Raw genomic sequence first — 25,962 nt, forward strand, 5'->3', positions numbered from 1 at the left:
GCGCTAAATCGGGGTAAAGGAACGGACCCTGTTGTAACAAGTCCGGACGTAGTGGGAGCGGCCAAGGATCGTCTGCGAGTAGTCCGCGGAGATCCGAGAACCAAGCTCTCCGAGGTCAATGAGGCGCCACTAGTATGACTGTGACCGACTCTCTTTTGATCCGTTTTAGCAACAGAGGGAGCAGCGGAAATGGTGGAAACACATACACTAGGCTGTACGGCCAAGCGATTGTGAGAGCATCCACCGCCACTGCCTTTGGATCTCTCGTTCTGGACACATACTGGGGCATTTGGTGATTGTGGCGAGACGCCATCAGGTCCACTTGAGGGTAACCCCACCTCTGAACCAACATGTGAAACACTTCTGGATTTAATGCCCATTCTCCTGGATGAAAATCCCGACGGCTGAGATAATCCGCCTCCCAGTTGTCCACTCCCGGAATGAACACTGCCGACAATATCACTTGGTGGTATTCGGCCCAACTGAGGATTCGAGCTACTTCCCGCATTGCCATGCGGCTTCTCGTTCCTCCTTGTTTGTTGATGAACGCGACTGCCGTCGCGTTGTCTGACTGCACCTGGACAGTCTGAGACCGAAGCACGTGTACTGCTTGTCGTAGCGCATTGTAAATTGCGCGGAGTTCCAGGACATTTATAGACAGCAATCTTTCGTGATCCGCCCAGAGACCCTGCAGCTGACAATTTTGAACTACAGCTCCCCAACCTCTGAGACTCGCGTCCGTCGTTTGAATTATCCAATTCCAGGCGCCGAACAGTTTCCCTTCGGTTAAATTGTGTACTTTGAGCCACCAGAGTAGAGACACCCTTAACCGTGGCGACAACCTCACCCTGTGGTGAATCTGCAGATGCGAGCCCGACCACTGTGCGAGCACATCCAGTTGAAATGGACGTGAGTGAAAATAAGAATTTACTTACCGATAATTCTATTTCTCGGAGTCCGTAGTGGATGCTGGGGTTCCTGAAAGGACCATGGGGAATAGCGGCTCCGCAGGAGACAGGGCACAAAAAAGTAAAGCTTTACTAGGTCAGGTGGTGTGCACTGGCTCCTCCCCCTATGACCCTCCTCCAGACTCCAGTTAGGTACTGTGCCCGGACGAGCATACACAATAAGGGAGGCATTTTGAATCCCGGGTAAGACTCATACCAGCCACACCAATCACACCGTACAACTTGTGATCTAAACCCAGTTAACAGTATGACAACAGAAAGGGCCTCTTAAAGATGGCTCCTTAACAATAACCCGAATTAGTTAACAATAACTATGTACAAGTATTGCAGATAATCCGCACTTGGGATGGGCGCCCAGCATCCACTACGGACTCCGAGAAATAGAATTATCGGTAAGTAAATTCTTATTTTCTCTATCGTCCTAAGTGGATGCTGGGGTTCCTGAAAGGACCATGGGGATTATACCAAAGCTCCCAAACGGGCGGGAGAGTGCGGATGACTCTGCAGCACCGAATGAGAGAACTCCAGGTCCTCCTTTGCCAGGGTATCAAATTTGTAAAATTTTACAAACGTGTTCTCCCCCGACCACGTAGCTGCTCGGCAGAGTTGTAATGCCGAGACCCCTCGGGCAGCCGCCCAAGATGAGCCCACCTTCCTTGTGGAGTGGGCTTTTACAGTTTTAGGCTGTGGCAGGCCTGCCACAGAATGTGCAAGTTGAATTGTGTTACAAATCCAACGAGCAATCGACTGCTTAGAAGCAGGTGCGCCCAACTTGTTGGGTGCATACAATATAAACAGCGAGTCAGATTTTCTGACTCCAGCCGTCCTTGCAATGTATATTTTTAAGGCTCTGACAACGTCCAACAACTTGGAGTCCTCCAAGTCGCTAGTGGCCGCAGGCACCACAATAGGTTGGTTCAGATGAAATGCTGATACCACTTTAGGGAGAAAATGCGGACGAGTCCGCAGTTCTGCCCTATCCGAATGGAAGATTAGATAAGGACTTTTATAAGATAAAGCCGCCAATTCAGATACTCTCCTGGCAGAGGCCAGGGCTAGTAACATAGTCACTTTCAATGTGAGATATTTCAAATCCACCTTTTTCAATGGTTCAAACCAATGGGATTTGAGGAAATCTAAAACTACATTTAGATCCCACGGTGCCACCGGAGGCACCACAGGAGGCTGTATATGCAGTACTCCCTTGACAAAAGTCTGGACCTCAGGGACAGAGGCCAATTCTTTTTGGAAGAATATTGACAGGGCCGAAATTTGAACCTTAATGGATCCCAATTTGAGACCCATAGATAATCCTGATTGCAGGAAATGTAGGAAACGACCCAGTTGGAATTCCTCCGTCGGAACCCTCCGATCCTCGCACCACGCTACATATTTTCGCCAAATGCGGTGATAATGTTTCACGGTGACTTCCTTCCGTGCCTTAATCAAGGTAGGAATGACTTCTTCTGGAATGCCTTTCCCTTTTAGGATCTGGCGTTCAACCGCCATGCCGTCAAACGCAGCCGCGGTAAGTCTTGAAAAAGACAGGGACCCTGCTGTAGCAGGTCCCTTCTCAGAGGTAGAGGCCACGGTTCGTCCGTGAGCATCTCTTGAAGTTCCGGATACCAAGTCCTTCTCGGCCAATCCGGAACCACTAGTATTGTTCTTACTCTTCTTTGCCGTATGATCTTCAATACCTTTGGTATGAGCGGCAGAGGAGGAAACACATACACTGACTGGTACACCCAAGGAGTTACCAGTGCGTCCACAGCTATTGCCTGTGGATCTCTTGACCTGGCGCAATATTTGTCCAGTTTCTTGTTGAGGCGAGACGCCATCATGTCTACAATTGGTCTTTCCCAACGGTCTATTAACATGTTGAAGACTTCTGGATGTAGACCCCACTCTCCCGGATGAAGATCGTGTCTGCTGAGGAAGTCTGCTTCCCAGTTGTCCACGCCCGGGATGAACACTGCTGACAGTGCTATCACGTGATTCTCCGCCCAGCGAAGAATCTTGGCAGCTTCTGCCATTGCACTCCTGCTTCTTGTGCCGCCCTGCCTGTTTACATGGGCGACCGCCGTGATGTTGTCCGACTGAATCAACACCGGCTTTCCTTGCAGGAGAAGTTCCGCCTGGCTTAGAGCATTGTAGATTGCTCTTAGTTCCAGAATGTTTATGTGAAGAGACTTTTCCAGACTCGTCCATACTCCCTGGAAGTTTCTTCCTTGTGTGACTGCTCCCCAGCCTCTCAGGCTGGCGTCCGTGGTCACCAGGATCCAATCCTGAATGCCGAATCTGCGGCCTTCTAATAGGTGAGCCTTCTGCAACCACCACAGAAGTGACACCCTTGTCTTTGGTGACAGGGTTATTCGCAGGTGCATCTGCAGATGCGACCCTGACCATTTGTCCAACAGATCCCTTTGGAATATTCTTGCATGGAATCTGCCGAATGGAATTGCTTCGTAAGAAGCCACCATTTTTCCCAGGACTCTTGTGCATTGATGTACTGACACTTTTCCTGGTTTTAGGAGGTTCCTGACCAGATCGGATAACTCCTTGGCTTTTTCCTCTGGAAGGAAAACCTTTTTCTGAACCGTGTCCAGAATCATTCCTAGGAACAGCAGACGAGTTGTCGGGATTAAATGGGATTTTGGAATATTCAGAATCCACCCGTGTTGTCTTAGCACCTCTTGAGATAGTGCTAAAGCTGTCTCCAGCTGTTCTCTGGACCTTGCCCTTATTAGGAGATCGTCCAAGTATGGGATAACTAATACGCCTTTTCTTCGAAGAAGAATCATCATCTCGGCCATTACCTTGGTAAAGACCCGAGGCGCCGTGGACAATCCGAACGGCAGCGTCTGAAACTGATAGTGACAGTTTTGAACAATGAACCTGAGGTACCCCTGGTGTGCGGGGTAAATCGGAACGTGTAGATACGCATCCTTGATGTCCAAGGATACCATAAAGTCCCCTTCTTCCAGGTTCGCTATCACTGCTCTGAGTGACTCCATCTTGAACTTGAACTTTTTTATGTAGAGGTTCAAGGACTTCAGATTTAGAATAGGCCTTACCGAGCCATCCGGCTTCGGTACCACAAATAGAGTGGAATAATACCCCTTTCCTTGTTGTAATAGGGGTACTTTGACTATCACCTGCTGAGCGTACAGCTTGTGAATGGCTTCCAACACCCTCTCCCTTTCGGAAGAGACGGTTGGTAAGGCAGACTTCAGGAAACGATGAGGAGGATCCGTCTCTAATTCCAACCTGTACCCCTGAGATATTATCTGCAGGATCCAGGGGTCTACCTGCGAGTGAGCCCACTGCGCGCTGTAATTTTTGAGACGGCCCCCCACTGTCCCCGAGTCCGCTTGAGAGGCCCCAGCGTCATGCTGAGGTTTTTGCAGGAGCCGGGGAGGGCTTCTGTTCCTGGGAAGGAGCTGCCTGTTGGTGTCTCTTCCCTCTTCCTCTGCCTCGTGGCAGGTACGACAAGCCCTTTGCTCTCTTATTTTTGTAGGAGCGAAAAGGCTGCGGTTGAAAGGTCGGTGCCTTTCTCTGTTGGGGAGTGACTTGAGGTAAAAAAGTGGATTTCCCGGCAGTAGCCGTGGCCACCAAGTCTGATAGACCAACTCCAAATAACTCCTCCCCTTTATACGGCAAAACCTCCATGTGACGTTTTGAATCCGCATCGCCTGTCCACTGTCGTGTCCATAAGGCTCTTCTGGCTGAAATGGACATAGCACTCACCCGAGATGCCAGTGTGCAAATATCCCTCTGTGCATCACGCATATAGATAAATGCATCCTTTATTTGTTCTAACGACAGTAAAACATTGTCCCTATCTAGGGTATCAATATTTTCAATCAGGGATTCTGACCAAACTACTCCAGCACTGCACATCCAGGCAGTTGCTATAGCTGGTCGTAGTATAACACCTGCATGTGTGTATATATTCTTTTGAATAACTTCCATCTTTCTATCTGATGGATCCTTAAGTGCGGCCGTCTCAGGAGAGGGTAACGCCACTTGTTTGGATAAGCGTGTGAGCGCCTTGTCCACCTTAGGGGGTGTTTCCCAGCGCGCCCTAACCTCTGGCGGGAAAGGGTATAATGCCAATAACTTTTTTGAAATTATCAACTTTTTATCAGGAGCAACCCACGCTTCATCACACACGTCATTTAATTCTTCTGATTCAGGAAAAACTGTTTGTAGTTTTTTCACACCATACATAATACCCTGTTTTACGGTATCTGTAGTATCAGCTAAATGTAACGTCTCCTTCATTGCCAAAATCATATAACGTGTGGCCCTACTGGAAAATACGTTTGAATTTCTACCGTCGTCACTGGAATCAGTGCCCGTGTCTGGGTCTGTGTCGACCGACTGAGGCAAAGGGCGTTTTACAGCCCCTGACGGTGTTTGAGGCGCCTGGACAGGCATTAATTGATTGTCCGGCCGCCTCATGTCCTCAACTGACTGTTTAAGGGAAGATAAACCATCACGTAATTCCACAAATAAAGGCATCCATTCTGGTGTCGACCCCCTGGGGGGTGACATCTGCATATTTGGCAATTGCTCCGCCTCCACACCAATATCGTCCTCATACATGTCGACACCACGTACCGACACACACCGCAAACTCACAGGGAATGCTCTAATGAAGACAGGACCCACTAGCCCTTTTGGGGAGACAGAGGGAGAGTCTGCCAGCACACACCACAAAGCGCTATATATACAAGGGATATCCTTATATTAAGTGCTCCCTTATAGCTGCTTTAATATATATATATATAGCCATTAATGTGCCCCCCCTCTCTGTTTTACCCTGTTTCTGTAGTGCAGTGCAGGGGAGAGACCTGGGAGCCGTTCTGACCAGCGGAGCTGTGACAGAAAATGGCGCCGTGTGCTGAGGAGATAGGCCCCGCCCCTTTTTCGGCGGGTTCTTCTCCCGCTATTTTTCCAGTCAGGCAGGGGTTAAATATCTCCATATAGCCCCTATGGGCTATATGTGAGGTATTTTTAGCCTTGTATAAGGTTTATATTTGCCTCTCAGAGCGCCCCCCCCCAGCGCTCTGCACCCTCAGTGACTGCCCAGTGAAGTGTGCTGAGAGGAAAATGGCGCACAGCTGCAGTGCTGTGCGCTACCTTATGAAGACTGAGGAGTCTTCAGCCGCCGGTTTCCGGACCTCTTCACGCTTCAGCATCTGCAAGGGGGTCGGCGGCGCGGCTCCGGGACCGGACTCCACGGCTGGGCCTGTGTTCGATCCCTCTGGAGCTAATGGTGTCCAGTAGCCAAGCAGCAAATCCACTCTGCATGCAGGTGAGTTTACTACTTTCCCCCTAAGTCCCACGTTGCAGTGATCCTGTTGCCAGCAGGACTCACTGTAAAGAAAAAAACCTAAACTAAACTTTCTCTAAGCAGCTCTTTAGGAGAGCCACCTAGATTGCACCCTTCTCGTTCGGGCACAAAATCTAACTGGAGTCTGGAGGAGGGTCATAGGGGGAGGAGCCAGTGCACACCACCTGACCTAGTAAAGCTTTACTTTTTTGTGCCCTGTCTCCTGCGGAGCCGCTATTCCCCATGGTCCTTTCAGGAACCCCAGCATCCACTTAGGACGATAGAGAAATCTTCTGAACTGAAGCGATTCGAAAGCCGCCACCATTGTTCCTAAGAGGCGAATGCACAAATGTACTGAGACTGTGCGTGGCTTGAGCACTAATTGTACTAGATGGCGAATAATCTGTATTTTCTGTTGTGGTAGGTAAATTCTTTGATTTACCGTATCGAGAATCATACCTAGGAATTGAAGTCGTTGAGACGGAATTAGATGTGATTTCTTGAAGTTGACAATCCAACCGTGCTGAACTAGTACATTGTACGTTAGCAACGCATGTTGGAGAAGCATCTGTTGAGACGGGGCTTTGATGAGCAGATCGTCTAAGTACGGAACTGTTGTCACTCCCAGGGATCTGAGATGAGCTATCATCACAGACATCACTTTGGTGAATACCCGAGGCGCTGACGAGAGGCCAAACGGTAGAGCCTGAAACTGGTAATGGTTCTGGCGTATTGCAAAACGCAAGAACCTCTGATGAGGTTGCCAAATCGGAATGTGTAAGTACGCATCCTTGAGATCTAGTGCAATCATGAATTCCTTTGGCTCTAAACCTGCAATTACGGACCGCAGAGATTCCATCTTGAATCTGTAGTAAGTGACATACTGATTGAGACCCTTTAAGTTCAATATTGGCCTGACTGAGCCATCCGGCTTCGGTACCACAAACAGACTGACTGGAATAATAACTCTGACCTTGTTGTTGTACCGGGACCTGAATCAAAACTGCTGAATCCAGTAGGGACTGAATGGCAATTTGCAGAACCGCCCTCTTGTCGTCCGAGAGAGGTAGTCCTGTCTTGAAAAACCGCAGTGGCGGAAGACAGTCGAACTCTATTTTGTAACCTCTTAACACTAAATTGCGGATCCACCCATCTGTGGATGTCTGGAACCATGCAAATGGAACGTCTGAAGGCGTGCTCCCACAATTGGAGATCCGAGATGGGCTGGGAGCCCGTCATGCCACTGGCTTGTCGGTGACCTTAGCGTCTTGACGGCTTGTGTTGGTTTGTTGGAAACCACGTCCTCGATCCCGTCTACCAGGCATGGCTGTTCCTCTGCCACGCCCGCGAAAGGGCTGAGGTCTAAAGGATTTGAACGCAGGTCTAGAGTATCTCAGTCTTGGTACCGTTGGAGGCAATGGTAAGAAAACAGACTTTCCTCCCGTGGCCTCAGAAATCCATTTGTCCAATTCAGGACCAAACAACTTCTCGCCACCGTAAGGTAACGCCTCTATACCTCTTTTGACCTCTGCTTCCGCTTGCCAAGAGCTCAGCCAGAGAGCTCGTCGTACTGTAACCAGTGACGATGAAATGCGAGAAGTGAGCTGACAGACGTCAGTAGAAGCTGTACATAGATACTCCGCAGCCTCACACATTTGATCAGCAAGAAGTATAAGGTGATCGTCATGTAAGGCAGACTTGAGTTCTGTTCTCCATACTATGAGCGCCTTAGTGACCCAAATGCCAACCAACCCAGGTCTCAGCAGCACTCCTGCTGCTATATACATGGACTTTAGCATAGTTTCTATTTTGCGGTCTGAAGGGTCTTTAAGCGTAGTAGCAGTTGGCACTGGTATGATTAATTTCTTTGCAAGTTTCGACACAGACGAATCAACCATTGGTGGATTCTCCCATGTACATGTCACAGAGTCTGGAAACGGGTAACTAGACTTAAATCTGCGAGGTATAGAAAACCGTTTATCTGGATTCTGTCGTGTTTCTACTAACATCTTAATAAGAGAGTCCGAAACAGGAAAACACATTGGAGATCTCTGTCGTTTAATAAATGCGACTTCATCATTTGTCAGAGGCTCCTCCATTTCTGTAAACTTCAGAGACTGACGCACCGCTCTGATGAGATTATCAATGCCTGGGCTGTTAAAATCATCACTATCTGACTTCACTTCGCCCTCCTCACCCTCATCTTGTGCCGTGAGGTCTGGCATGGAATCGTCAGAATGCAACATAGCCGAAACAGGTAAATCATAAGACATATGAAATTTATCCCGTCTACCCAAAATGGATTTGGACCTTTCGCAAGGCTGAGACGCCTCCGGTCGTTCTGGCGGTCTCATCCTAGACTCAGATCTTGCCGCTTCCCGCTCTTGTCGAGCGGTGGTCAATTCTGATTGCAACCCAGCCAGTACATTGGCTAGCATTTCCCATAGAGGGTCCGGGGAGGAAACTGGCTTTAAAACCAGAGCAGAAATTGTATTCGTAACTGAATCCACAAAACATACTTTACATGTGGTAGATCCATCCAGTAACACACTGCTAAAGACCTTGCAGTGAACCTGCTTTTTAGTTTTTGCTGGTGCCTTACTCATTATGGAGACAGACAATACAATATACAAAAACAGACAATTGCACGACTCAGTAAAATAGTACTAAGGTGTGTGTGATATATATATCTGGCCAAGTACAGTACACGTGGCCAGTCCTATGAAATGTGATCCCAAATTCCCACTAACACCCCTGCGCCTCCGGTGGAGAAGAGATGTAGTACTGGTACGTTCTGGAATCACAACAGGAAGACACAGGAAGCATGGTTAAAAATGGCCCCCATGCCATGCTTACAGTCTAATCACAGTACAGGTTCTAATCTTTTAAACAGATATATAACCTTGGATAGTGTAACAAAAATCCTACGTATATTATCCATGCAGCCTAGCATACTGCTGCTGCTGCTTGCCCCCCCCTCGTGCAGCTGCTTGCTACTTATAATGGTGCTGTGATTCCCCCTCCCCCCCCCCCTGTATGCTCCGTGGCAATGAGCATGTGTAAGGGCCGGGGCGCGGGTAGTGCCAACCAAGGGATGGCCATAGTGTAGGGCGGCCAGCGGTAGTGTTGGGCGGCCAGCGGTAGTGTGGGCCGGGTAGCGGGACGCGCCGGAGAACAGACAGCGGGAGGCGGGGAGCACGGTCCCTCGAAGCGGCTTTGAGCAGCGGCGGTGGCCGGAGCAGCGGCGGCGGGCGGGCGGTGGGCGTCTGTATGCTGTAAGAAACAGTGTCCCCACACGTGAGCTGACCGCCCCGTCCCCCAACATACCTGGACTCCTGTGGTGAGGCTCCGACGGGGCTTCTCTGTAAGCACCGGCCAGCCTTTCTGCAGGATGTCTGCTCTGGCTGTGAGGGTGCTCTTTTGGTGAGGACCGACACGCCACAGCTGCTTGTAGCAGCTTCCACTATCCCTGACCCTGGCCTTTTGGAAGGGGGAAAGGGATGTGATATGAAAAAAGAAAAAAAAATATTAACAAAAAAATAAAAATATTCAAAATAATTGTGGACTGAGCCACACAAGCCTGTTGCTACTTGAGCACAGAAAAAACACTGAGGTACTCTGGGATATGGAGGGGTGGAGTGTTCTAAATTTAAATATTCAGTGCCCTGTTCCTGCGGAAGACGTCCATATCCCAAAAGTACTCCAGTGACCCCTAGTGGATGAAGAAGAAACTCTGATACAGTTTGCTTGTCCTTGCGATGGGTACAGCTGTTGCCTTTTTCTGTTCCTCCTTATCCATGGATTTTATTGTAATGTTTTGATTTCATGCTATGCACATATGCGATGGTGTGCTCTACTTATGTAGTGTTATTTGTTTATTGTCTATCCTATAAACTGCATTGTGTGCACTGCCTGGGGCCTAATAAACAAACAGTAATAATAATTTAAAAAGATCTCTACAAATTTGCTTAACCAAGCCATAAATTGAAAATACATGCCCTAATTACAGTGACCAATATGATCAATAAGGTCCATTGGTTTGCAAATCATAGCATGTATGGTCTAATATAACTGCCCATCCCGATCAATATCAAAGATTTTTCAAATGTCAATGGTCAAATGAGACTAACACTAAATGAAGTAAGATGATGATGGATCTTATAGAGAGTGTGGTTGGCTAATATCAGATCAAAGCTACTACCGATATCACTTCTCAGCTGTCCCAATCTACCAGAGTCAACATGATGCCTTCTTTCTTACAGTCCTCATCAAAGTAAGGGGTCTCTAGAAACCAGGGCTCCTCAGTTACCAGCTACACATACCACATAGGCGCCAGTACTCTAGGTATTGCTAGCGACTACTCTCTTACGTCACTGGCTGCAATGGAGGTGCACAGTTGGCACAGAGTCCCTGAGTGACAATTATCATCAGTAAAAGCCACCAGTAACAATAGGAGGAACCCCAAGTCAAATCTGAAAAACCATGTACACCATAAGCCCATTCTGCCACAGTGGTCATTTTCCATCTGTGCTGAAAATGAAGCAAGCATTCATCTCTGAGCTTCACAGTTGCTTTTAACCATTTAGATTTGTTTAACCAATTTAACATCCTCTAAGTCCTAATTTCTTCATGTGTTACTCGTAAAACCTTTGTAAGTAATATTTGTAATGCCGAATCAAAACCAAGAGCCAGAAAATGTAATCCTGATGCTATTTCCAATTTCACATTTCATTGTTACAAGTGGAATATATGGAATACATAATTTCCCGGCAGAAGAGATGGCGGAATCCCGTCAGCGAACTTGCTGCGCTCGCCATGCTTCAGGTGTGGACCACCAACCAAGTGGAAATAACCGTTAAGTTTGTCGAGTTTCCAACCGGCGGCATTTCACTGGCTGTCAGGATTCAGGCGTCAGTCTCCTGAACGCCAGGATCTCGACAGCCAGGATATTAACTGCATCCTGAATATATACATCTATTGTTTCAATGCTTCCATGCAAGACAAATGTAGATGATAAGCAAATCCCAGTCATGAGGGTTATTATGTCATGCAAGTTATTAATTAATGCTGTCTAATGGTAGCGCTTCTCTGAGTGTTTCTTGTTCTGTGAATTTTTTGATTGAGGATCAGCACCTCAATTTTGGGAAGCTGCTGCCAGAGAACAGTATTAGCATTTCAGGTGTCTTATAGCCATTATACTAGCGCTCACCTACCCCCCTTTTTCGTTTAAGTTATTAATTAACTCATGACATTTTCATGTGCAGCACGATCATCACCTACATGAATATCAGTAGTGTACCGTAGTACTAGTTACTCATTAACTGTTTATTTTCCTGATCTTATACAACTAGATTTATACATTTTAATATGAATAAAAATTTTGAGAAAATGTATACATACCATCATTATCAGACAAGACAGATATAAAGGCACTTTGAATTTCTTTAAGTTTTGACTAAATATTGGAGAAAAGAAAAGACACTGCTTTTAAAAATGTGCATACTGATTTGATAATGGTTGCTCTATATAAAAAAATAAAAACAAAAAAGTAAATTTGTGTAAATGTCATTGCAGCTTATGGGGAGTATTCAATTATTTCGACAGAGCGGAAAGATGTTACATTCCGCTGATAATCTGCACTTTTCAACATTTCAATATTCAATTGAAGTGCTGGTTTTCCACCCTGTCGAAAAATTCCGACATGTTGAAAAACACATGGATGAGCGGAATCTCTGCTCATCCATGTGTTTTCGACCACGCCGTGGTCGAAAATGGGTCAGTTTTGACCATTAATTTTCGCCCATAAGAGAGGACGAAAATGAATGGTCGGAATCAGAGGGGAAACAGGCGGAAATGGTCCGCAACAGAATATCAAAGTGTCAGATCCTCAGTGTCGGAGAGGATCCAACACCAACTGAATACTTCCCTATGTTTTTAGAGGTGGCACTAAAAAATAAGATTTTACTTACCGATAAATCTATTTCTCGGAGTCCGTAGTGGATGCTGGGGTTCCTGAAAGGACCATGGGGAATAGCGGCTCCGCAGGAGACAGGGCACAAAAAGTAAAGCTTTTCCAGATCAGGTGGTGTGCACTGGCTCCTCCCCCTATGACCCTCCTCCAGACTCCAGTTAGGTACTGTGCCCGGACGAGCGTACACAATAAGGGAGGATTTTGAATCCCGGGTAAGACTCATACCAGCCACACCAATCACACCGTACAACTTGTGATCTAAACCCAGTTAACAGTATGATAACAGCGGAGCCTCTGAAAGATGGCTTCCTTCAACAATAACCCGAATTAGTTAACAATAACTATGTACAATTATTGCAGATAATCCGCACTTGGGATGGGCGCCCAGCATCCACTACGGACTCCGAGAAATAGATTTATCGGTAAGTAAAATCTTATTTTCTCTATCGTCCTAGTGGATGCTGGGGTTCCTGAAAGGACCATGGGGATTATACCAAAGCTCCCAAACGGGCGGGAGAGTGCGGATGACTCTGCAGCACCGAATGAGAGAACTCCAGGTCCTCCCTAGCCAGAGTATCAAATTTGTAAAATTTTACAAACGTGTTCTCCCCTGACCACGTAGCTGCTCGGCAGAGTTGTAATGCCGAGACCCCTCGGGCAGCCGCCCAAGATGAGCCCACCTTCCTTGTGGAGTGGGCCTTTACAGATTTAGGCTGTGGCAGGCCTGCCACAGAATGTGCAAGTTGGATTGTGCTACAGATCCAACGAGCAATCGTCTGCTTAGACGCAGGAGCACCCATCTTGTTGGGTGCATACAATATAAACAACGAGTCAGATTTTCTGACTCCAGCTGTCCTTGCAATATATATTTTTAATGCTCTGACAACGTCCAGTAACTTGGAGTCCTCCAAGTCACTTGTAGCCGCAGGCACTACAATAGGCTGGTTCAGATGAAATGCTGACACCACCTTAGGGAGAAAATGCGGACGAGTCCGCAGTTCTGCCCTGTCCGAATGGAAAATCAGATATGGGCTTTTGTAAGATAAAGCTGCCAGTTCTGACACTCTCCTGGCCGAAGCCAGGGCTAGAAGCATGGTCACTTTCCATGTGAGATATTTCAAATCCACCTTTTTTAGTGGTTCAAACCAATGAGATTTTAGAAATTCCAAAACCACATTGAGATCCCACGGTGCCACTGGAGGCACCACAGGCGGCTGTATATGCAGCACTCCCTTAACAAAGGTCTGGACTTCAGGGACTGAAGCCAATTCTTTTTGAAAGAAAATCGACAGGGCCGAAATTTGAACCTTAATAGATCCCAATTTGAGACCCATAGACAATCCTGATTGCAGGAAATGTAGGAATCGACCCAGTTGAAATTCCTCCGTCGGAGCACTCCGATCTTCGCACCACGCAACATATTTTCGCCAAATTCGGTGATAATGTTGCACGGTTACTTCCTTCCTCGCTTTAATCAAAGTAGGAATGACTTCTTCCGGCATGCCTTTTTCCTTTAGGATCCGGCGTTCAACCGCCATGCCGTCAAACGCAGCCGCGGTAAGTCTTGAAACAGACAGGGACCCTGCTGAAGCAAGTCCCTCCTTAGAGGTAGAGGCCACGGATCTTCCGTGATCATCTCTTGAAGTTCCGGGTACCAAGTCCTTCTTGGCCAATCCGGAACCACTAGTATCGTTCTCACGCCTCTTTGCCGTATAATTCTCAATACTTTTGGTATGAGAGGCAGAGGAGGAAACGCATACACCGACTGGTACACCCAAGGCGTTACCAGCGCGTCCACAGCTATTGCCTGCGGATCTCTTGACCTGGCGCAATACCTGTCCAGTTTTTTGTTGAGGCGAGACGCCATCATGTCCACCATCGGTCTTTCCCAACGGGTTACCAGCATGTGGAAGACTTCTGGATGAAGTCCCCACTCTCCCGGGTGAAGATCGTGTCTGCTGAGGAAGTCTGCTTCCCAGTTGTCCACTCCCGGGATGAACACTGCTGACAGTGCTATCACATGATTCTCTGCCCAGCGAAGAATCCTTGCAGCTTCTGCCATTGCACTCCTGCTTCTTGTGCCGCCCTGTCTGTTCACATGGGCGACTGCCGTGATGTTGTCCGACTGTATCAACACCGGTTTTCCTTGAAGCAGAGGTTCTGCCTGGCTTAGAGCATTGTATATTGCTCTTAGTTCCAATATGTTTATGTGAAGAGACGTTTCCAGGCTCGTCCATACTCCCTGGAAGTTTCTTCCTTGTGTTGCTCCCCAGCCTCTCAGGCTTGCGTCCGTGGTCACCAGGATCCAATCCTGTATGCCGAATCTGCGGCCCTCCAATAGATGAGGACTCTGCAACCACCACAGAAGAGACACCCTTGTCCTTGGAGACAGGGTTATCCGTAGGTGCATCTGAAGATGCGACCCTGACCATTTGTCCAACAGATCCCTTTGGAAAATTCTTGCGTGGAATCTGCCGAATGGAATCGCTTCGTAAGAAGCCACCATTTTTCCCAGGACTCTTGTGCATTGATGTACAGACACCTTTCCTGGTTTTAGGAGGTTCCTGACAAGCTCGGATAACTCCTTGGCTTTTTCCTCCGGGAGAAAAACCTTTTTCTGAACCGTGTCCAGAATCATCCCTAGGAACAGCAGACGAGTTGTCGGCATTAACTGGGATTTTGGAATATTCAGAATCCACCCGTGCTGTTTTAGCACTTCTTGAGACAGTGCTAATCCCATCTCTAGCTGTTCTCTGGACCTCGCCCTTATTAGGAGATCGTCCAAGTATGGGATAATTAATACGCCTTTTCTTCGAAGAAGAATCATCATCTCGGCCATTACCTTTGTAAAGATCCGAGGTGCCGTGGACAATCCGAACGGCAGCGTCTGAAACTGATAGTGACAGTTTTGTACAACGAACCTGAGGTACCCCTGGTGTGAGGGGTAAATTGGAACGTGGAGATACGCATCCTTGATGTCCAAGGATACCATAAAGTCCCCCTCTTCCAGGTTCGCTATCACTGCTCTGAGTGACTCCATTTTGAACTTGAACTTCTTTATGTACAGGTTCAAGGACTTCAGATTTAGAATAGGCCTTACCGAGCCATCCGGCTTCGGTACCACAAAAAGAGTGGAATAATACCCCTTCCCTTGTTGCAGAAGAGGTACCTTGACTATCACCTGCTGAGAGTACAGCTTGTGAATGGCTTCCAACACCGTCTCCCTTTCGGAGGGGGACGTTGGTAAAGCAGACTTCAGGAAACGGCGAGGTGGATCTGTCTCTAATTCCAACCTGTATCCCTGAGATATTATCTGCAGGATCCAGGGATCTACTTGCGAGTGAGCCCACTGCGCGCTGTAATTTTTGAGACGACCCCCCACCGTCCCCGAGTCCGCTTGAGAAGCCCCAGCGTCATGCTGAGGCTTTTGTAGAAGCCGGGGAGGGCTTCTGATCCTGGGAAGGAGCTGCGTGTTGCTGTCTCTTCCCTCGACCTTTGCCTCGTGGCAGATATGAATAGCCCTTTGCTCTCTTATTTTTAAAGGAACGAAAGGGCTGCGGTTGAAAAGTCGGTGCCTTTTTCTGTTGGGGAGTGACTTGAGGTAGAAAGGTGGATTTCCCGGCTGTAGCCGTGGCCACCAAATCTGATAGACCGACTCCAAATAACTCCTCCCCCTTATACGGCAAAACTTCCATATGCCGTTTTGAATCCGCATCGCCTGTCCACTGTCGCGTCCATAAAGCTCTTCTGGCCGAAATGGACATAGCACTTACCCGTGATGCCAGTGTGCATATATCCCTCTGTGCATCACGCATATAAAGAAATGCATCCTTTATTTGCTCTAACGACAGTAAAATATTGTCCCTGTCCAGGGTATCAATATTTTCAATCAGGGACTCTGACCAAACTACCCCCGCACTGCCCATCCAGGCAGTTGCTACAGCTGGTCGTAGTATAACACCTGCATGTGTGTATATACTTTTTTGGATATTTTCCATCCTCCTATCTGATGGATCTTTAAGTGCGGCCGTCTCAGGAGAGGGTAACGCCACTTGTTTAGATAAGCGTGTTAGCGCCTTGTCCACCCTAGGAGGTGTTTCCCAGCGCTCCCTAACCTCTGGCGGGAAAGGGTATAATGCCAATAATTTCTTTGAAATTATCAGCTTTTTATCAGGGGCAACCCACGCTTCATTACACACGTCATTTAGTTCTTCTGATTCAGGAAAAACTATAGGTAGTTTTTTCATACCCCACATAATACCCTGTTTAGTGGTACCTGTAGTATCAGCTAAATGTAACGCCTCCTTCATTGCCAAAATCATATAACGTGTGGCCCTACTGGAAAATACGGTTGATTCGTCACCGTCACCACTGGAGTCATCGCCTGTGTCTGGGTCTGTGTCGACCGACTGAGGCAAAGGGCGTTTCACAGCCCCTGACGGTGTTTGAGTCGCCTGGACAGGCACTAATTGATTGTCCGGCCGTCTCATGTCGTCAAACGACTGCTTTAGCGTGTTGACACTATCCCGTAGTTCCATAAATAAAGGCATCCATTCTGGTGTCGACCCCCTAGGAGGTGACATCCCCATATTTGGCAATTGCTCCGCCTCCACACCAATATCGTCCTCATACATGTCGACACACACGTACCGACACACAGCAGACACACAGGGAATGCTCCTAATGAAGACAGGACCCACTAGCCCTTTGGGGAGACAGAGGGAGAGTTTGCCAGCACACACCAAAAGCGCTATATATATATCAGGGATAGCCTTATAATAAGTGCTCCCCTATAGCTGCTTTGTTATATCAAAATATCGCCATAAATGTGCCCCCCCCTCTCTGTTTTACCCTGTTTCTGTAGTGCAGTGCAGGGGAGAGACTTGGGAGCCGTCCTGACCAGCGGAGCTGTGAGAGGAAATGGCGCCGTGTGCTGAGGAGATAGGCCCCGCCCCTTTTCCGGCGGGCTCGTCTCCCGCTATTTAGAGAAATCAGGCAGGGGTTAAATATCTCCATATAGCCTCTAGGGCTATATGTGAGGTATTTTTAGCCTTTATAGGTACTCATTTGCCTCCCAGGGCGCCCCCCTCCCAGCGCCCTGCACCCTCAGTGACTGCCGTGTGAAGTGTGCTGAGAGGAAAATGGCGCACAGCTGCAGTGCTGTGCGCTACCTTTAGAAGACTGCAGGAGTCTTCAGCCGCCGATTCTGGACCTCTTCTGACTTCAGCATCTGCAAGGGGGCCGGCGGCGCGGCTCCGGTGACCATCCAGGCTGTACCTGTGATCGTCCCTCTGGAGCTTGATGTCCAGTAGCCAAGAAGCCAATCCATCCTGCACGCAGGTGAGTTGACTCCTTCTCCCCTCAGTCCCTCGCTGCAGTGATCCTGTTGCCAGCAGGAATCACTGCAAAATAAAAAACCTAGCTAAACTTTTTCTAAGCAGCTCTTTAGGAGAGCCACCTAGATTGCACCCTTCTCGGCCGGGCACAAAAATCTAACTGGAGTCTGGAGGAGGGTCATAGGGGGAGGAGCCAGTGCACACCACCTGATCTGGAAAAGCTTTACTTTTTGTGCCCTGTCTCCTGCGGAGCCGCTATTCCCCATGGTCCTTTCAGGAACCCCAGCATCCACTAGGACGATAGAGAAATAGGATTTTAAATTACCTACCAGTAAATCCTTTTCTCGTAGTCCATAGAGGATGCTTGGGTCCACATTAGTACCATGAGGTATAGACTGGTCCACTAGGAGCCACTGGCACTTTAAGAGTTTGAGAGTGTGGGCTGGCTCCTCCCTCTATGCCCCTCCTACCAGACTCAGTCTAGAAACTGTGCCCGAGGAGACGGACAACTTCGAGAGAAGGATTTTACACCGGTAGTGGCGAGATTCACACCAGCTCACACAAACAAGGCAAACCAAGCTAACTAGCTTGAAAACTCAGCAACAGATGAATAACATTACTGAACCAAGTAATAACGCAGTACTAAACTAAGAACAAAGCAGTACTGAATCAAGTTACCACTGCAGGATAACAAAGCGCTGGGCGGGCGTCCAGCATCCTGTACGGACTACTAGAAAAGGATTTACCGGTAGGTAATAAAAATCCTATTTTCTCTTAAGTCCTAGAGGATGCTGGGGTTCACATTAGTACCATGGGGATGTACCAAAGCTCCCAGAATGGGAGGGAGAGTGCGGAGGCTCCTGCAGAACTCATTGACCAAACCTTAGGTCCTCAGAGGCCAAAGTATCGAACCTGTAGAATTTTGCAAACGTGTTCGAACCAGACCAAGTAGGCGCTCGGCAAAGCTGTAAAGCCGAGACACCACTGGCAGCCGCCCAGGAAGAACCCACCTCACGAGTAGTGACCCTTAACAGATTTTGGACACGGCAGTCCTGCCGTAGAATACGCATACTGGATAGTTAACCTGATCAAGCGAGAGATCGTCTGCTTAGAAGCAGGACACCCAAGTTTCTTGGAATCATACAGGACAAACAGAGAGTCCGGTTTTCCGTGACGAGCAGTCATCTTCACATAGATTTTCAGATCCCTTACAACAGCCAAGGACTTTGATGAAATTGAGGAGTCCGTAGCCACTGGCACCACAATAGGTTGGTTGATATGAAATGCCGACACAACCTTTGGAAGAAACTGCTGACGTGTTGGAGCTCAGCTCTATCTTCATGGAAGATCAAATAGGGGCTTTTACAAGACAAAGCCCTCAACTCCAACACACATCGAGCAGAAGCTAAGGCCAACAAAGTGACAGCCTTCCACGTGAGAAACTTGACTTTAACCTCCTGTAGAGGCTCGAACCATTTCGATTGGAGGAACTGTAACACCACGTTAAGATCCCAGGGTGCCGTAGGCGGCACAAAGGGAGGCTGGAGGTGCAGAACCCCTTTCAAAAAAGTCTGAACCTCAGGGAGGGAAGCCAGCTGGTAAGGACGAAATCTGGACCTTTACGGATCCCAACCTCAGGCCCATATCCACACCTGCTTGCAGGAAGAGGAGAAACCGTCCCAGTTAAAACTCCACCGTAGGAAACTTCTTGGATTCACACCAAGATACATACTTTTTCCAAATGCGATGGTAATGTTTAGATGTTACTCCTTTCCTAGCCTGTATCAGGGTAGGAATGACTTGCCAAGCTAATATCTGGCGTTCAAACGTGCCACGGTAAGTCTTGATAAGCGAACAGCCCCTGTTGTAACAGGTCCTCCCAAAGCGGAAGATACCTCGGATCTTCCAGCAGTAGCCCCAGAAGAACTGCAAACCAAGCCCTTCTTGGCCAGTCCGGAGCAATGAGGATTGCCTGAACTCTTGTTCTCCTTATGAGCTTTAGAATCATTGGAATGAGTGGAAGTGGAGGATACACGTACACTGACTGGAACACCCACGGAGACACCAAAGCGAGACCCGCAAGCCACTGCTTGCGGGTCTCTCAACCTGGAACAATACCTCTGAAGCTTCTTGTTGAGGCGGGAGGCCATCATGTCTATCTGAGGAACCCCCCAAAGATGTGTCACTTCCGTGAACACCTCTGGATGGAGGCCCCACTCTCCTGGATGGAGATAGTGTCTGCTAAGGAAGTCCGCTTCCCAGTTGTCCACTCCCGTAATGAAAATTGCTGACAGTGCCAACGCGTGTTTTTCTGCCCAGAAGATGATTCTTGTTACCTCTGACATTGCAGCTCTGCTCTTCGTTCCGCCCTGTCGGTTGATGTAGGCCACCGTCGTTACATTGTCCGACTGTACTTGAATGGCACGATCTCGCAGAAGATGTGACGCTTGGAGAAGACCGTTGTACACGGCTCTTAGTTTCAGAATGTTTATTGGAAGACTGGAATTTCAGACTTGACCACCTTCCTTGGAAAGTTTCTTCTTGAGTGACTGCGCTCCAACCCCGGAGACTTGCGTCCGTGGTCATCAGGATCCCGTCCTGAATCCCGAACCTGCGGCCCTCCAGAAGGTGAGACATTTGCAGCCACCAGAGGAGTGAAATTCTTGCTTTCGGTGACAGACGTATCCTTAGGTGCATATGTAGATGAGACCCCGACCACTTGTCTAGGAAATCCAGTTGAAAGGATCGAGCATGAAATCTTCCGTATTGTAGAGCCTCGTAGGAGGCAACCATCTTCCCCAGAAGGGGAATGCACTGATGAACCAATACCCGGGCTGGCTTCAGTACATCCCGGACCATTGTTTGAATCACCAACGCTTTTTCCTCCTGTAGAAACACCCTCTGCACTTCCGTGTCGAGTGTCTTTTCTGTGGATGATCATCTCCTTGTCGGCTCCAAATGTGACTTCGGAAGGTTCAGGATCCAACCATGTTCCTTGAGCAGACGAGTCATGAGAGCAATGGTTGCAACAAGGTCTCCCTGGTCGATGCCTTTATCAGCAGATCGTCCAGATATGGAATTATGTTCACTCCCTGTCTGCGGAGGAGAACCATCATCTCTGCCATCACCTTGGTGAACACCCTCTGTGCCGTGGAGAGACCAAATGGCAGTGCCTGAAACGGATAGTGACTGTCTAACAGTGCAAACCTGAGATAAGCCTGGTGCGGCGGCCAAATCGGAATGTAAAACCACCTTTTTTGACAGTCTGGAGACAGATGCGTCAACTATGGGTGGGTTTTCCCATCTTTTTCTATCCTCCTTAGGGAAGGGAAAAGCAACCAGAACCCTCTTGGGGATCTGGAATTTTTTCTCCGGGGTTTCCCAGGATTTTTCAAATAAAGCATTTAACTCTTTAGACGCAGGAAAGGTTAGCGAGGCTTTCTTATTGTCTGTGAAGTAAGCCTCCTCAACCTGCTCAAGTGGTGTGTGAGTAATGTCTAACACATCTCTAATGGCCTCAATCATGAACTGCACCCCCTTAGCCAGGGACGCCGCCCCCCTCAGCACATCCCCATCACCGTCTGCCGCGTCAGAGTCAGCATCCGTGTCATCTTGCATAATCTAGGCAAGTGCACATTTCTTTGGGAATATGCTAGGGGATTGAGAAGGAATAGGAACAGAACCAGCCATAGAATTCTTTAAAACCTGAGTTTCCGTCTCAGTATGAGCTACCCTAGCAGAGATCTGAGAGATCATTCCTTTAATAGAAGTCAGCCATTCTGGCTCTTTAATAGGAATCTGAGACAATACATTACATTCCTGGGTACATGGAATGGATTCCTCTGGGGAAGAAATATCCTTTGCAGCATAAGACACAGAGTCCCTGGACATGGCTATGTGAGAAAACATACACCACACTCACACAGGAAAATGTCAGACAGTTTTTTCTTCAAGAACTTTCAGAGAAACACAGAGCTTGGAGCCAGCACACACACAGCGCTTAATTTGGTAGATATAACAAAATACCTCGAGCTGTGTACCCTTAATAGACTACACAGAAATGTACAGCCTCCCCTCCCCTTCTACAACCCCTTGGTACCGCACAGGATAGCTGGAGTCGTGTGGAGGGATAGCACTCCCAGTCAGCGTCTCTGGATCTCTCTGCAGGGAGAAAATGGTGCTAAATGCTGCTGGGTCCGCTCTGAGGAGAAGCTCCGCCCCCTGGAAATGGCACCTCTTCCCGTACTTTCAAAAGATTATACTGGCCTGAGGATTTTGCTAACAGCATCACAGAGGTCCCTGGTAGCTGGTAGCCTTGAGTGACTGGCTTAGGGCGCCACCTCACCGCGCCGCAGCCTTCCTGTGCCTAAACTCTAATGAAAAAAATAAAACTAGAAAAACTCCTATGGAGCTCCCCTAGCTATGACCGGCTCCTCCGGACACATTTTCTAAACTGAGTCTGGTAGGAGGGGCAGAGGGAGGAGCCAGCCCACACTATTAAACTGTTAAAGTGCCAGTGGCTCCTAGTGGACTCGTCTATACCCCATGGTACTAATGTGGACCCCAGCATCCTCTAGGACGTAAGAGAAACATTGGTAAATGATGATATTGGACGTAGACAAAAGAACATTAATCGTGTCTTACAGTAAACATTGTTGCTCTCCAGTTACTCAGGGTGGATTTACAGTTAAGTGATATCACCAGCAGGACACAATGGACATACATCTATATCCTTATGTGATGTGATGCCAAACAGCAAGCCGTACATGTTCACTCTATGGGTTCAAGTGACTGAATACGTATATGTTTAATTATTTCAAGTTGTGTTCCCTTATCCCATAGTGTACTGCACATGTACATGTAGGACAGATAATAAATGTGTATTACTGAATGATATTTGAAACTTTTTTAATGTTTATTGTACTTGGTATATAAAGTTTTGTCCTCATACATCCAGCCTCAATACGCCATACAGCGCAGGATGCGTAGCGTGAGTGAGCTGCCAGGTCCTGTGCAACTCTTAACATCGGCATCTTTCTTTGCAGAAAATGCATCTTAATTGCAATGCAAAGAGACTAGGATGCACGAGGAGACTGCTGATTAATATTGATATGAGACACTTGTATATTGTGTGTGACTGTATACAGAGTACAGTGGAAATTGTATTGGTAAAAAGCTGTGGCTGCTACTTTGTAGCACTTCGTACACAGATATTGCATTGTGACTAAGACATATTTTCAGCATAAAAGAAGCCAGACACTAGAAGATTCTCGTGTGATCTTGCGTGCTGAGAGGGGCTGCTTGATATATAATGTTATCCTGATTATGGCCCTCATTCCGAGTTGTTCGCTCGTTGCCGATTTTCTCTATATTGTGATTAGTCGCTTACTGCGCATGCGCAATGTTCACAGAGCGCATGCGCTTAGTTATTTTACTCAAAAGTTAGTATTTTACTCACGGCATTACGAGGATTTTTTTTCGTTCTGGTGATCGGAGTGTGATTGACAGGAAGTGGGTGTTTCTGGGCGGAAACTGGACATTTTATGGGTGTGTGTGTGAAAAAACGCTGCCGTTTCTGGGAAAAATGCGGGTGTGGCTGGAGAAACGGGGGAGTGCCTGGGCGAACGCTGGGTGTGTTTGTGAAGTCAAACCAGGAACGAAACTGACTGAACTGATCGCAGTGGCAGAGTAAGTGTGGAGCTACTCAGAAACTGCTAAGAAATTTCTATTCGCAATTTTGCGAATCTTTCGTTCGCAATTCTAAGCTAAGCTAAGATACACTCCCAGAGGGCGGCGGCTTAGCGTGTGCAATGCTGCTAAAAGCAGCTAGCGAGCGAGCGAGCAACTCGGAATGAGGGCCTATATGCAATCCACTTGAGACATTCATAGTGGATTATCTGAGACTGTAGCCCTACCTCAGGAACAAATGAAAGTCACTGACAATCAAAGAAAAACATTTTACAATTAAAGCTGAACGTATTGTGCAGAGACCAGAACTACATTGCATATATTCCATGGCTAAAATACTTTAAAAGACACATAATGTACCTTTATTTCCTGATGTTTGCTCAGTTTCTTCACCACAGACAAGAGCCATATACAGGCCGCCTGCCTGACATGTGGATTCACACTGACAACATGTTTGTTAAGAATCTGGTCCAAAACCCACGGGACAACATCATTCACTTTCACATCTAATAGAATGATGACAAAAAAATCAAATGGATACACATTTAAGATCCGTAATCATTGTGTGCAGTATTTCTGATCCTGATTGTGGAGTTTAAAAACACACACACACAAAAAAAAAAAATTATCTGTGCAATAATGGAACTCTAAATCAGGAAACAACTAGCAATGAAACAGATGTGGGATGCGGAATATAAAGGATGATGCATCCAGCTGCAATACTGCATCATATATTTTATATATAGTATATATAGTAGTCTGTACTCATAACCAGCGGAACTTTTTGATCATGAGGGTAATTCAAGCAGCATGGTAACTAAAGGACCTACCAGCAGGTGGTTGATAGTCCTCCTCAGCAATGATCCATACATCTCTGGCTGCTGTGGATTGTGATCCAATGGCTGCATTAGTTATTGCCTCCCCTATTGTAAACTGAAGCTCAATTTGTTTTGCCTGGAAAGGGAAGATGGAGTTAAATGAAAGGAGAGTAGAAGAATATTAATTATATAAAATAAATATTTTAAATGTCACTTACGTAAAAACATGTAAAATACATCAAATTTACTAAAGAAAAAGTGAAGGTAGTAGTGTTGCCCCAGGGCAAGTGTGGCCACCCCATACATTGGGTGAGATCGCATCACATATGGAGAAAACCGTGCTCATCCCTTGCAACACATCTTTCTCCCCATAAACAGTTTACCAATCAATATTGAGAATGGCAAACCATACCTTTAAAAAGATACTATTGAAAAAGCAAGAGACTAGAGTGTAATTTGTTATCATTTAAATTCACTTATTTCAACCATTGTTTGTTGACCGTGGAAATATACAGTATATACACTCTAAGGGCGGTATTCAAATGATATATCACGCCCAATCTCCTTTCTAAAATGATCCCCTTTATTGTGTATATCATGCCCATAGTAATCAAGTTTAGCCGTGTAAAGGGTTGGGTGCCTCACTACTCTGGGGGGTAGAGAGCTGAAATAATGATACCATGCCCCCGAGGGCAGAAACAGAACGGGTGTGGAAAGGGGTGAAAAGAATTGAATACCTCCCTTAGAATGAGGCATTTGGAAATATAATACACAAGCAAGAGATATTTTTCCCAAAGAATGTTGAGGTAGTTAACAAGGCAATTCAAAAAATGGTTCAATGAATTTCAACCCGCCATCAACTTGAAAATGACCTACTGGATTTCCAACATTCCTTCACATTCATTGTATTACAGCTTCCATCTACACTAAAAGCTTCAGGGACCACAGGCCATAGAGAACCAGATTAATACAGCCACCCACATATCCAAAACAAAGCTGCTGCATTATAGGTAGAAACCGCACAACATACAGCTAACACACTGTCCTAAGAAAAAATAGCCAGGTAATATAGAAGGTAAATATCCGAGGATCTTAGGAAAGCAACCAATACTTGTTCTAGGTGGGGAAACGAGTCATCGTTGTGGACACTATGGGGGAAAAGCCACCCCCCCTCCTAATCTATTTTGGGTGGCAACACAGCGTGCATTTACCCACTACTTTATAGGCTGATAATGCGCCATCCATTCCATACCTTAAGCGGCACATCTGAACGGACAGTGGAGACTATAAAGGAGACAGTGACACGGTGCGTTATGATATAAAAGACCACAGGGGAGGTTGTGATGAGTCCTAATTAGATGCTCCTCTGGATAAGGCTACTTTTCAGGTTACCAGCACCAGTGGACGGGAGGATGGATTTTGAGATGGACTCTGCAAAGTGGTAATATAACCCAACCCTCTCTGCTTGCTTGTGAAAACTGCTTCTAATTAAGCCTAACAATCTGCAGCTATACTATCGCTGGACTTTCTTTGGTTCTTTAACGGTTTACAACTAACCGTTTAAATATCGCTGTCATTCCAGTGCTGGATCAAATTAATAGTAAGCTGGAGTTCACACTAATCAGCTGTTGCTAATATAAAGTTGCCACGTGTTTTCGTTGCTATGAAAGGTTGTCTGTTGATAGCAATAGGATATGCGATATAAATCTTTTTCATGTCATTGTTATGTGTATACTGCTTTTAAATTGTTTTAAACAATTCATTTTTATGCAATAAAAATCTTTGCTTTATACCAGCGCTTTTCACATTCTTTGTGAACTATAGAAGGTGCTTCCCAAGGCTG

General features: G+C 47.0%; 1 protein-coding gene across 2 annotated transcripts in view; it reads right to left on the reverse strand.

Annotated features, from left to right (window-relative positions):
• Positions 1-25,962, reverse strand: part of ECPAS (Ecm29 proteasome adaptor and scaffold) — a 280,472-nt gene that overhangs the window by 110,101 nt on the left and 144,409 nt on the right. For both annotated transcript variants that reach the window (XM_063914681.1, XM_063914682.1), the window contains exons 24-26: positions 24,132-24,255; positions 23,662-23,807; positions 11,707-11,761 (exon numbers count right to left, since the gene is read on the reverse strand). In XM_063914681.1, coding sequence (XP_063770751.1) covers positions 11,707-11,761; positions 23,662-23,807; positions 24,132-24,255 — 325 coding nt within the window. The remainder of the gene's footprint in view (positions 1-11,706; positions 11,762-23,661; positions 23,808-24,131; positions 24,256-25,962) is intronic.

This window comes from Pseudophryne corroboree, chromosome 1, assembly GCF_028390025.1.
Source record: "Pseudophryne corroboree isolate aPseCor3 chromosome 1, aPseCor3.hap2, whole genome shotgun sequence".
Taxonomy (NCBI): domain Eukaryota; kingdom Metazoa; phylum Chordata; class Amphibia; order Anura; family Myobatrachidae; genus Pseudophryne; species Pseudophryne corroboree.